The 12,994-nt window shown below is 39.9% G+C and overlaps 1 protein-coding gene across 9 annotated transcripts in view; it reads right to left on the reverse strand.

Annotated features, from left to right (window-relative positions):
* The window catches only part of CSNK1G3 (casein kinase 1 gamma 3), a 120,589-nt gene that overhangs the window by 47,733 nt on the left and 59,862 nt on the right, over positions 1-12,994 (reverse strand). For all 9 annotated transcript variants that reach the window (XM_042449326.1, XM_042449327.1, XM_042449328.1 and 6 more), the window contains 2 exons: positions 9,687-9,727; positions 7,136-7,205 (listed from right to left, as the gene is read on the reverse strand). In XM_042449326.1, coding sequence (XP_042305260.1) covers positions 7,136-7,205; positions 9,687-9,727 — 111 coding nt within the window. The remainder of the gene's footprint in view (positions 1-7,135; positions 7,206-9,686; positions 9,728-12,994) is intronic.

Raw genomic sequence — 12,994 nt, forward strand, 5'->3', positions numbered from 1 at the left:
CTGGACCTGTCTGGGTCGCGGACCACTTGTCGGGGCTTGTCAGAGGATCTAGGCTTGTCCAGATCATAAGCAGCCGAGGAAGGCTGAGAAGGAGCCGGGGGCGCGGAGACGGAGGTGGACGAGCTCTCCCGGGGTTTGGGGCCCAGTGGGACAGTCGAAGGTGATGGAGCCGACGCCGGGCGAGAGACCTCCCCTTGCACCTTACCGAGAGCTATTGCTGATGTCAAGCGAGACTCCCGATTTTTTCTTGCCTGGGACGTCATGGACCTGCAGAGCTGGCAAGCCTTCATGTCGTGGTCCTTCCCCAGGCAGAGTAAGCAGGAGGTGTGGGGGTCTTGAACAGTGAGCTTGCCTCCGCAGATGTCACACTTCTTGAATGGAGGCGACATTATTCCGAGCAAACGGAGTCAGACGGTCCGAGGTCGAGGTACAATGGGGAGAACAGACGAAGAATGGTCAACACAGTCCGAGGTCAGAGTACAATGGGGAGAAACACGCAAGAATGGTCAAGAACGGTCCGAAGTCAATAGCCAGTGATCCAAATAACAAGAGCAAAGCGAAGTTCCAACAGCAGCAAACGCGGCGGAAAGAAGGAACTGGGGAAAGAGCGGGAAGGCAAGGGCCTTATAACGGGTGGGCGGAGCTACCGCCAAAAAGTTGCATTTTGTTGCAAAGTGTACTTTGCCCAGTGATTCCAGAAGTTTCCGACAGTACTGCGCAGGTGCAGTAAAATCCATTTGTATGATTCGCAGAGACCACGAAGAAGAAATGGAATAAACAATCAGCCCTTAGTATGCAAAGGCTGAAATTTTCTTCTGCTTTATCTGCACAAAATGAAAGATGTTACTAATAATCGACCCCCAGTACAGAGGGACCAATCTGTTGTGTTGCCAATATGAATATGGTACCAATTATCTGCCCTCAGTATAGTGGGACAAACCATTCTTCTGGAGAGAAAAAAAGGTATTGAATTATTGAAATATTGGCCCTCAATATGAAGAGACCAATCTGTTGTGTCTCTTCTGTATGAGGAGCAAATCACTTCTTAGGTTTCCTCTGTATAGAGAGAGAAGATGGTATCAATGATCAGCTCTCAGTACAGAGAGTCTGGCACGTTGTGTCTCCTCTGTATGAAGTGAGAGGAATGGTACCAACAATAGCCCTTCAGTATGGAGGGACCAATCACTTCCTCTACTTCCTCTGTATGGAGAAAGAAGAAGGTATCAAATGACTGGCCCTAAGTGCAGTAGACTGTTACACTTCCTCTGTATGGAGTGAGAAATTGGTACCAATAATCTCCCCTCAGTATAGAGGGACCAACAACCTCTTCTGTTTCCTCTCTGTAGAATGAGAAAATGGCACCAACAATCATCCCTCACTTGGTAAAGAGGAATAAATCACTTCTTCTCTTTTCTTCATATTGCGAAGCTGGTCCTGACAATCAGCCCTCAATGTAGAGCAGTGGTCCCCAAACTGTGCCCTTTAAGAGATTTTGGACTTCAGCTCCTAGAAGCCTCAGCCATATTGGCCAATAGTCTGGGATTCTGGGAGCTGAAGTCCAAAATCCCTTAAATAGCACAGTTTGGACACCACTGGTGTAGAAGGAGAAACCCATTCCATCCCCTCTGAAAGGAGCGAGAGGAAGGTAACGATGTTAGGCATTCAGTATAGAAGGATGACGTCCATGGAGAAACACAGACAGAATTGAATGCTGGGGTCAGCCAATAAGAATCAGGCTGGAAAAGGTGGGGGCTGCTCTCAGGAGCAAGTATAAAAGGAGGAGGAACCAGGGATATAGACGGAAAGTGTGTCAAAGCCTGCTGAGGCAGGAGGGTTTTGTTTTTTTTAAAGAAGTGCCAGGATATGGAGTTAGGATTAAGGGGTTCTGTCTGGATGGGATTGAGACTCCCAGATCAGGAAAAGACTTCTTGAAGGAACAGGAGAAGTCCAGTATTAGAGAGTGTGCCAGCATCCTAAAAGATGCACAGCTGAGAAGGCTGGGGAAAATATTAGAAATCACCTGAGGACCTGATGTAAAAGAGAACTAACCTGAGAGAGCTGAGCTGTGTCCTGTATATTGACAGTGTAACAAGTAACATGTTGTTACACTGTCAGCAGCTATGGAAGATGGTTATAAGTTCTGTGTGAATCAAGACAGTGAAGGAATGTAAATACAATCTGTGAGGGAAAGTAGTAAATTTGTAACCACTGAAGTAATTAGTACACTGTAACATAAGAATGAGAACAATCCACTAAGAAAGATCCAGTAATATGTTCTGAATATAAACAAAGTACTTTTCTTTGTGCAAACAAAAATCCATCAGTGACACCTTTATTAGCCAACCAAAACGCACAATATACTTGTTGCAAGCTTTTGAAGCTCCATGGGCTTCTTCATCAGGCAAGATATTACAAACCAGATAGGAGGAGGGGGAAAAAAACAATTGGAGGTGTTGGTCAGATGCCTGCATGTTGTTTCAGTCCTTAGTAAAGATGGTATGATGGGGAGGATATATTTTGTGCAGGCAGGCTCCTCCTCCTTCTGGCCATGCAGCAATAGAGATTTTCAAAGTCCATGAAATTTAAAGTCCATTTGCATCTCAATAGGGACTCCTCTTTTGCAATCCAGTATGTCTCTATTCCAGTGAGATCACAGGCCTCTTTGCAGGCAGGGAACAACGGATTCCTCAAGAAGTCTCCATGTTTTTGCATCAGGAACATTTTGGTGATGGAGAGGTAAAACATGCAAATTCAGTACAAATTTAAGAAGAATTTTTTTTTATCTTGATTGAAGTCCCAGTCCACAGGCTACTCTTCATGGTTCCCCTATTGCAGCTATAATGCGGCATCTAACAATACAGAAAACATGCCATAGGGATGTTTTCTTTGTCTTCAACAAGGAGATGACTGAAGTAACTTTACAGAAAACATTGAAGACGCTACCAAGTATATTAAATCGCTACCAAAAGTAATATGAACAACTGTTATTAAAGATGCTTCAGCTAGTGGCAGCTGGTGAGACAACCGTCACATATAAAATGGTGCCTAGCATTGGGATTTAAAAGACCAGTGTGCTGGAATTTGAGAGAGATACCATGGAGTGGGGTCTCCAAACCACCCATCTCTTGTTTCCTCTGTATGGAGTGAGAACGTGGTACCAAGAACTAGTCCTTGGTATGGAGGGAACAAGAACAAGAGGACCTTGGTATGAAGGGACCAACCACTTCCTTTATTTCCACCATATGGAGGGTGAAGATTGGCATCCTTCCGTAGGTCACTAAAATGAGTACACAGCTTGTTGGGGGCAATTAGCTTACATTTTGTAAACCGCCTAATACACTGGTAAGCAGTATAAATGTACTTGCTATTGCTACTGGCCCTTGGTATGGAGGGAGCAACCACATCCTCCGTTTCCTCCATTTGGAGTGTTTTGTTGATATGGAGCAAGAAGATGGTACCAGTGATCGGCCCTTGATATGGAGGGATCAATTTCATATGATTCTCTGTATGAAGTGAAGAAATGGTATTGAGGATCAGCCATGGAAATCCATTGGGTGACCTTAGGTGAACTATATACAGCGTGCCCGCACCATACATGGGCTTGCTATACAAAGACTCAAGGTCACACAGACGGTAAGCCCCCATAGAATGAATGAGGCACATTCCCCGATGTGGGAATGCACCCCATTCATACAAATGAGACTTGAGGTTCCGAATTTTTTGTCTTACGTGGGGTGTCCGGAACAGATCCCCCCCCATGAATGACAAGGATGCACTGTACTCTAAAACACAGAAAACCCTGAGATAGGGTCTGCCGTAAGTCAGAAATGACCTGAAGGCACACAATAATGACAACAACAAGCCAGCTGAATAATGGCAGAAACTCACTTAAAAATGTTGCAGTGAAGCTGGAGAATGCTTCTTGGAACTTTAATAACAAATAAAAAGTGGAAAGGGGCTATCTGGTCCACATAAAACGTAAGTGCCCGTTTGACCACTAGCAAATGGAGATAACATTCCAGATCTGAAGCAAGATTTGGCATCAAAAAAAGGAACATAGTGCCCTGGATAATGTGGGAGGCAGAAACTACCTTGGGCAGTAATGTCTTCACTTGGAAGCCTATCCAAGTAGGATGAAATCGTCTCCCACATGAACTATTGGTAAGCTCCCATGCAAGCTTCAGAACTGGTGATCTCTGGGGCGTGGAGAGCACTGCGGCAGAGTAAAACTTCTGTGACATTGCATCTAGTTTTTTGCACTCATTATCTGCTGGAGAGGACTGCTGTTTTTGAGATGATTTTGACTGTGGCACATCAATAATAATGGAAATTGGTTTAGAATACATAAAGAGCCAATCACAGCCAATTTCAAGGATCTTGTATGTGCTCTTAATCTTCCTATAGGTGAAGGGAATCTAGGACAGGGTTGACCAAAACTTCCTGCAATTTCAATAAGATAAGGCAACAGCAGAATCAAAACAGAAACTGGGGCCTGACCCTATATATATCCATAGAAAAGATCAGAGACCAAAGGTTCAGGCTGCTTGACTTCAAGCTTGAGAGCTTCACCCATGTGGTGCTTCTGGTATGCAAACAATCAGATGTCATCCACTGGTGAGAACAGGTCATGATCCCCCACAACTGCTTCAGGAGCAACAAAGGCAGGACCATCAGAGGTTATAGAGGATTCATTTGACTCACTGACAGATCTCAGAAATTCAGGTTATTGTGCTGGATACACAGGTCTTAGTTCCAAACAGGTGTTACACCTTGTGAGTTCAATGAGGATATCACTTTGGGCTGGAGAGTGCTGGAAATCAGAGGAAGTAAGTGCTGAGGCAATCATGGCGATCTAGAAACCATGGCTGTCAGTACCGACGTCTGGTGATGATAGTGACTATGACAGGAAGCTGTAGAGCATCACAAGCATGGTAATTTTAAGTACAGTCTGTCCTTGGCTTACGTGGGGATCCATTCCAGACCACCCACCCCCTGCTTAAGCCAAATACCGCACATGCTCAAACCCCATTCATCCACCTGGGACGCGTCGCCCCTTGTGCCCCACATGCTCCTGCGCGACTTTCAGAATATGCTGAAAGCTGCATGTAACGCAGGCACACTGTATATTCATGGTAGTAGCTAGAGTCCCTAGAAGGGGACCTCTTATAATAATGACATAAAGACCTAATCCTGTACTGACAGGCCCTTTCCATGTCCTGTTTTCTATACCAGATTTCCCGTTTGCTGCATCAACAAACCCTCCATGGAGATCTATAATGGTGTCCTCAGTCCCAAATGCCAACTGAGGTCAAATACAAAGGCTCTTCTTGGCAGCACAGTCTGTGGCCTGAAGGGCTTTCTTCCAAAGGAGAGCCTTTAGCTGAGAAGATTGGTGCATGCCTGAGTGGTGAATGCTTCACAATGCAAATAGGCCCCTATGTTGTGCTCCTCAGCCAAGCACAAGAGCACTTGGAATGGCTGTCCTTTTCCAGGATCTTGCTATCACAGGACAAACAGCTCTTAAGTGAGGCAGTAAAGATCATAAACAGCTAAAAGTAAGAGAAGAGTCAATTCAAACCAAGTCACAACCAATGAAGATGAAGGGAAGAACAATGCCAAAATGTTTAGAAGAGAGAAGTCCTATCACACCAAGTTCATTGTCAAGGGAAAGATCAGTCTGAAAACAGAAAAAAAAAATAGAAAAACTACAAAGAATTTTATTTGATGTTGCTGCAGTGTCAGACAAAAAGGAATTGAGGAATTGAGCAGGAATTGTGCTAATCATGTACACTGAGGAAGGCAGTGCTACTGTCAAAACACTCATTTCTCAGCTCTAGAAAGTTCTGAATGATGAACTGCAAAAGCAAACCCAATTGTGAGTTACAGAGACCATGAAAAAGAAGCAGATGGTAAGAAGTTTGTTTATGAGATACTATATGTGTAAGTCATGTGGCAATGAGTTTACCCTGTATCAGAAATATAAACAATCTGAATCATGCTGCATCTCAAACATGTCCATCTTCCATCTAGAAAACAGGTTAGGACTAGTTTTTGAACTTTTCATCAGTTATATGTAATTTATGTTGTCATCTCAGATTTTTAACAGCATACAATGAAGACTGCAGAAACTACATCAAACATCTGTGTGTTCATATTATGGAAACCATAGCCATATTTTGAAGTTTCATGATAATCAAATCATTCCTATTTCTCACTAAAGTCAGTGCTATAACTAAAGACACTGAAGAGACAATACTGAAAAATGTTGCAAGATATTTGTTTGGCAAAACTAAATAGAAATCAGGGGGAAATCAATGACGTTTGTTCCAAAAGAGAGCAGAAACTGAGAGCAGAAACTGTCAGGATTTGGCTTATCTACCTCATATGATTTCTGAGAAGCATCAGAATTTACAAAGTTGTGAGACAATTGTCAGTTTATAATTCTCAACTATTTTCATTCTCCTATGATATTTAAGGTTTCAGGAATTATGAATTCCCTATAGATACGTACTTATTCTATGTTCCTTGTGACTATGATTTTCTCAATGCTAGACACAATGTACATATGTAAAATAACATATAAGGTTTATATTTGTTCTGTTCATGGCCAGCAATCCAAGTTTCTTTATCAGCAACAGCTACCTAATAAAATTACATTGCATCCTGCTCTTTCTACTATGGTATTATTCACAAAAACTACAAAGCACAGTGCAGCAACATGCATTTAAAGCCCAGTAGCCCTGTTCCATTGAAAAACACTCCAGCAGTAAGCTATGTGAAGAAAATGCTTAATTTTCCCCTGGCATTTGGTTTCTCTCTGAAAAATAATCTTCTAAATACCTCAAAAAGAAGCAGATATGTTGAACACTAGCAGGAGCAAAAGCAGTTGGGCTAATGGTTTAACAGAAAATAGGACAATGGGTGAGATTTCACACATCAGCAGTGAAATGAGAAGTTGGGCTCTTAGCCTTTGCAGCAAGTAACTGTAGTTACTATTATATACCAGTGACATTAAGCATACCAATGTCTGGTACAATAACTAAACATTCCCTTTATAAGCATTCACACACCAAACTAAGCAATTGTTTCTTACTAATAGTTCATAGTCATCTACAATTTGATAAATTATACTTACCTCCAGATCCTAATTGCTTGTAGAATCTGTATTCCAAGTGCAGCTGTGGTGCTCTTGATTTCATTGGCTCCTGAAGAGACCAAGATTTTAAATTTTGAAACCCAAGATTTCAGTGAAATGTTCACATTAATTTAACACCTATAATGTATTAATAAAAACTAATTGCAACTGTGTTTCCAATTAAAATTGACTGTGAAGAAAAGCTTCTCCAATTGGTATATGCTTTCCATCCCATAAAACACTTTTTATCAGAAGCTATTTATCATGTTAGGACAAGACAGATAATACAGTCATGTTCAGTTCTCATTTCATTTTTTAATGCTATCTACATATAGAACTCTTCATTTCAAAACAACTGTTTCACTAATCATCACATATATGCAAAATACACAGAAGGAACAGCAGGATTTCACAGACAATATTTAAAAACAAAGAGAATGTCTCAATGGAGTGGTTACAAGAGTAAAACAATCTTCATCTCTAAAAGCACACATGCAGCCAGGGAACAGGCTGAAGCATGTGTCTAGACACACAGGCAATTTTCAGTCTGCACTGGGAACTGCTCAAAGAGATATAACCCCTATTTGAGTGTGTCTCAATAGCTATTTGAGTGTCTCTCAAAATAAGAAACTCAAATATGTCTGAATAAATTTAGTGTACAGTCCTCCTTCCGTTCTCATAGTTCTGAAACTCGTGTCCATCACCTATGCGCGAGGGATGAATGGAGGGGGAAACAATGGGGCACATGTGAGTGTGCTCCCGTGGCACGCGCCAATGTTCAAGCCAATGGGGCTTATATAAGCAAAATTCCACTTTTGCGAGGAGGTCCGGAACGGATCCCCTGCAGGGAAAAAAAGGGGGGAACTGTATACACAGGATTCATTTTGTCCTGTTCTTTGAGTCTCTGAACAGGAAAAGGCTACAGTTTCAAAAGGCACAATTTCCCAATTTTTTTTCTGAAAGTGTGGGTAGAGATTGAATTTCACTTTATAGCTGAGTCCATCAAATCTTCTTCCAAATCAAAACTAAACAATACTTGGGGAAGAAGAAATCTGCCAGTGGTTTTATCCTGTATTATAGCAAGAAAGGGAATGCACAAAATTCTCCATGACCATGATCCAAATCTAAGACTTTAGAGATATCCCCATTCAGAGGAAAACTACAAAAACTGTCAAGATCAGCAGCACAGAAAAAAGACCACAGGATCAAAAAGCTTTGAGACTCATAAACCAAGAAGCTGGCATACAAGACTTCAGAATGATATATACAGGTTTGGGGTAAAACTCACTTGAAAATTGTACAAAAAAAGAGTAAAAAGAAAGCAGGCAAGCTCTTTGAGGGCTGAAAGTGGGCTTTCCATCCATGATCTAAGGAATCTATTTAGATATTTATGTGACAACAAAAAAATTATTTTATCACCTATGTATATGCAGTTTCATATATTAATTATGAATGTACCTCTACAAAACAATAACAAAGTGCAAAAATGTGTAATGTTGGTGCACCCTTTTGCTGTAAACTGCTTGGAGAAATGATGTAGCCCTTGATAAACTGCCCAAACTCCACTATTGCCAAGTATCTGAGCAGTAATAGGCAATTTGAAAATATAACGGAAAGTTTAGCCAAACCAAATCAAAAACAAAAACAACAACAACAACAACACTCCTCTAAGTATGTTAATTTAGACCATAAAATTAAACCTAACTGATGTCAGCACTTTGTGAACTAAGAGTACTGAAATATTACTGAAATAATACTGACTTTCAACAATGGAAAATCTACAGTGTGTCAATATTTAATATAATTATAATTTAATTCTGTAAAACATACAATACTATGTGTTCATATTACAAAATATACAAACAGTTCACATACTGTTTGTTATGCTCTTGTTGTATCAATACTGGTTTAACAGGTTTGCCAGAAAAAGCAAGAAATATCAATAAAACTTCATAATGCCACCCTTGAAATGACACCCAGTTGTGTGTACAGTAGCAAGACTAAATATTTGAACAAGTACTCTGATTAAAATGTTCAGATAACTACCTAGCTAGAAAGGAGGGCTACATTTTTGGCCCATCAGTTTTTGTTTTTTAATTTCATAGTTGTAACATTGAAAAGCAGAAACATATTTTCATGCAACAGGGACATGTTAAGCCAGGTGTCCCCCATCCTATATATATGCATTTCGGGTTATTTTATTTTATTTTATTTTATATTTGGCCAAAGTGCAGTACCTTACATTTCTCCCTGTTAGAATTCATTTTGTTAGTTTCATAACCAGGAGTGAAATTCAGATTTTTGTTTTAACAATTTGTTTTAACAATCCATATAAGTTTCAAGATTTTTCTATGACTCAGAATGAAGAGGGAGATATTCTAGTGACAAGACAGCCCATTTCTCCTATCCCACTACAATTCTACAAAATGTACAATCCCACAACAGATCAATGTTTAGCAATTATTTTACTTCAAATATCGCTGAACAATTAAAAGAAGGATTAATCTTAGTTATGAGTATGCATTGCAAATATTATCTAGAGTCAACTTACCAGCTTAATTGCCACATATTCATTTGTATATAAATTTTTTCCTTGAAAGACAAAAAGACAGGAATGTCAGACTTCATACATCTGTAGTCTAAAACAAGCTGCTTACATAAACAGGTCATGAAAATATGCAGTACTAGTTCCTTTACTTAAGACACCCTATTCTTTATTGTTATGGAGGAAAAAGCATAATAAAGCAACATCTGAAGAGACGCAGGTCCCTCACACTTGAAGGTGAGTAAAAGTAACTTAAGAAAACTGGGGTCTAGTAGCTTGCAGGTTAACACAAACTTTTGTACCTAAAAACAGGTTTTTGTTTTTTCTCATTTCTTCAGTATTTGAAATATATTGTATTTTAAAACATATATTTATTTGAAGTTCAAAAAACTCATTTAACCTGTGCTCATGGCAGCTATCAACTCAAGATAAAGAAATAAGGTCATTTAAAAATTGCAGTGCATGACCAAAAAACTCAAAACAAAAAAAAAAAAAACCAGACCCTAATTTCATTTCCATAAATGGAATATTATTCATGAAATGGGGCTTTCCTGTCCATCCCTTTGTCTTTGTAGCCACCTCTTCTGTCATAAGGATTGAAAACCCAAACAGATGAGATGGGGGATTTTAATGAAGGGTGAACTAGTAGAGACTACTTGCCGCTTTTGTTACTGGACAAACCATTTAACATCCAAGGCTTATTGATAAGTTATTATTACACTGAGTGATCAGTATTCTTATTAATATACCATGATTAGCTATGCAAGCTTTTGACTTTTATGTCCCACTTGAGTATATGTGCTCATCTTACTATACGCACAAATTAGCTATGCAAGCCTTAGAAGCACTGTAAAAAAGACCATCACAACAATCTTAACTAATTACTCTAATGCTCAACTTCTGTTCTAATTACAAAATAGTCATTTCAATATGCACAATATAATACTAAGAAAGTAAACATACCCAATGGTTCTACAGCTTTAGGTTGTGCTGTTTAAAACATACAGTCACATTTGAAGTTTTTAACCTCAACTTGTGTTAATGTAGCTCAACATAAATTTTTTAGAAAGAATTGAATTGATTTCTAATTGAGATCTGAAGTGGAAGGGAAGAGAAGCATTCAAGGGTATACAGATACCCGCTTAAACTAAGAAGGGGAGGGAAAAGCCTATAAGCAATTTTATCTCCCCCAATGTTTAATATTGCAGAAAGTGGAAGTGTCAACAAATTCTATTTTACTTATTTTAGGTACTGTAGGAAGAAACTGTTAGAATTGCTAACAGCTGAAAATCCTAGATTAACTGTTACATAAAAAGTTTCACATGAAAAGACAGAACTATAGTAGTAATAATCAAGGATGTTGGTTAACTAGATGAAATACTTGCAAAACTAAACTAGGCATTTCCAAAGTAAATTATCAGCACTTAACTTTAACACACAACTGACATGTGCCTTGTCCTACAAATAAGTTGTTTCATTTTAAAACACCAGAACTAGAGAAATGTGTTGCTTTCAGGATTTACACAATGTTATGTGGATATTTCTTAACTGTCTCGATTTAGATGGGATTTTTATGGGGAGAAGGGCCCATAAAAAGATGGAACTCTCACTATTACTTGCTCAGTGACATAGATACTTTGATCCCACATTACTTGCTCAGTGACATAGATACTTTGATCCTACATTTTTCTGTCATGTCAGTGTCTTCCATCCTAAAGGACCACTGTGACAGTTTCAACATGGCAAGACCAACATTTCTTAAAACGTTTCACTCTTTTTCACTGTGTGCTACCACTGTCACCAATATGTCACGGTGATGGCCACTATCCCACCAATTCTTCACTGTGAGAAGCAAACCTGCTCCTCCCTCTTACTCACTCCTAGGAGCATCTCCCACCTTTTCCTGGCTTCGCTCCCATTGGCTAGTAACAAGGTTCTAATCTGCCTGTTGTTTCCACAACCACTGTTAGGAAGCAGCTACAAATCCAGACTACCAATATTATTGAGTAATATGATACTGTTTGTCCAGTATAGCTAGCATCAAGAAATTTGTTTTTGATAAAACTGTGTGTGACAATAAATGTGTATGTCAGTGGAAGCAGGAGCAATCTTATGAAGCAGGAAAAAAAATATTTAATCCCTCCTATAATGATACAGGACACTTTAATCCTCAGAGTTCTTGCAGAAATCACATAGATCTAGACCTACAATGCTGACTTTCTACTGTACTGTCATGTGAACAGTTGTAGGCAAATTCCCAGAAATCAGATAAGTGCCATGTTGAGTTTTTGAAGGACACACATGCCCACAGACAAAAACAACTGGGACAAATAATGTCCCAAGAGTCTATGCATGTGTGCCATTAGAATGCTTTTTTATCCCAGCCAATGTTATATAGTGCTGTAAGAGAATTTTCCACGTCATTTCCTGACAAAACTATGAATATGTAAACTAGAAGTGACATGTTATGGCTGCCAGTAGACTGGTTATATTCAGAATGACACATTGGAGAACCTGGCATAAAGACTCATTCCAGCCAAGGAGAAGGAGCCAGGAAAGGGTTAATTCTAGGCACCACTTAGGCAAGGCGACTTGAACACCCACAGAGCACCCTAACCCATTATTGTCAATGGCAGTGCATGCATACTAATGTGGCTTCACACACGCCACGACCTGTGACTATAAGAGGGCTTGAGTATGTGCATTTTTTTCATCCATTAGGAGGGTGCAAGAATCAAACCCCTGCAGATGGGAAGAATACACTGTATGTTAATTTGAGTGATTCTATATCCTGATCCCTAGCTTCATTTCTTAGCAAAGCCAATTCTCTTCCGTTTTTAGCAAAGACGAGGGGGGGAGGAATGTGATTCTAATATCCCCAAAAGAAAAAGAAGTACAATCTGGGGCTGGATGGTTCCTTCTCTTTGGCTAAAGAGATTTTCATGGTACGTTTTCCTATGAGTCATTCTCAACCAGTGTAGGAGACATCCAGGAAAGAGAATTTCCCTAGCCTAACCAATCCTTGGCAAGAATGGTGGGAAGAGAAAATAATTAATGAGAAATAGCATGCCAAAGGATGCATGAGCCAAGATAAATTAATCCAGTTGCAAGATCTGATAAAAGTGGAAGGTGAGACCTACAAATTTCCTCCACGGGGGTGTTCGTTGAGAAGGCTGCAGAGGTAGCTGCTGACCTGGTAGAGTGAGTAGTGACATGTTGTGGCTTAGGAAGACCAAGGGACTCATAAGCTAAGAAGATCGAAGCCTTGATCCAGTGTGTCAGAGTAGATCAGGGGTCGGCAACCTCCGGCCCGC

Source organism: Sceloporus undulatus, chromosome 2 (assembly GCF_019175285.1).
Source record: "Sceloporus undulatus isolate JIND9_A2432 ecotype Alabama chromosome 2, SceUnd_v1.1, whole genome shotgun sequence".
Classification (NCBI taxonomy): domain Eukaryota; kingdom Metazoa; phylum Chordata; class Lepidosauria; order Squamata; family Phrynosomatidae; genus Sceloporus; species Sceloporus undulatus.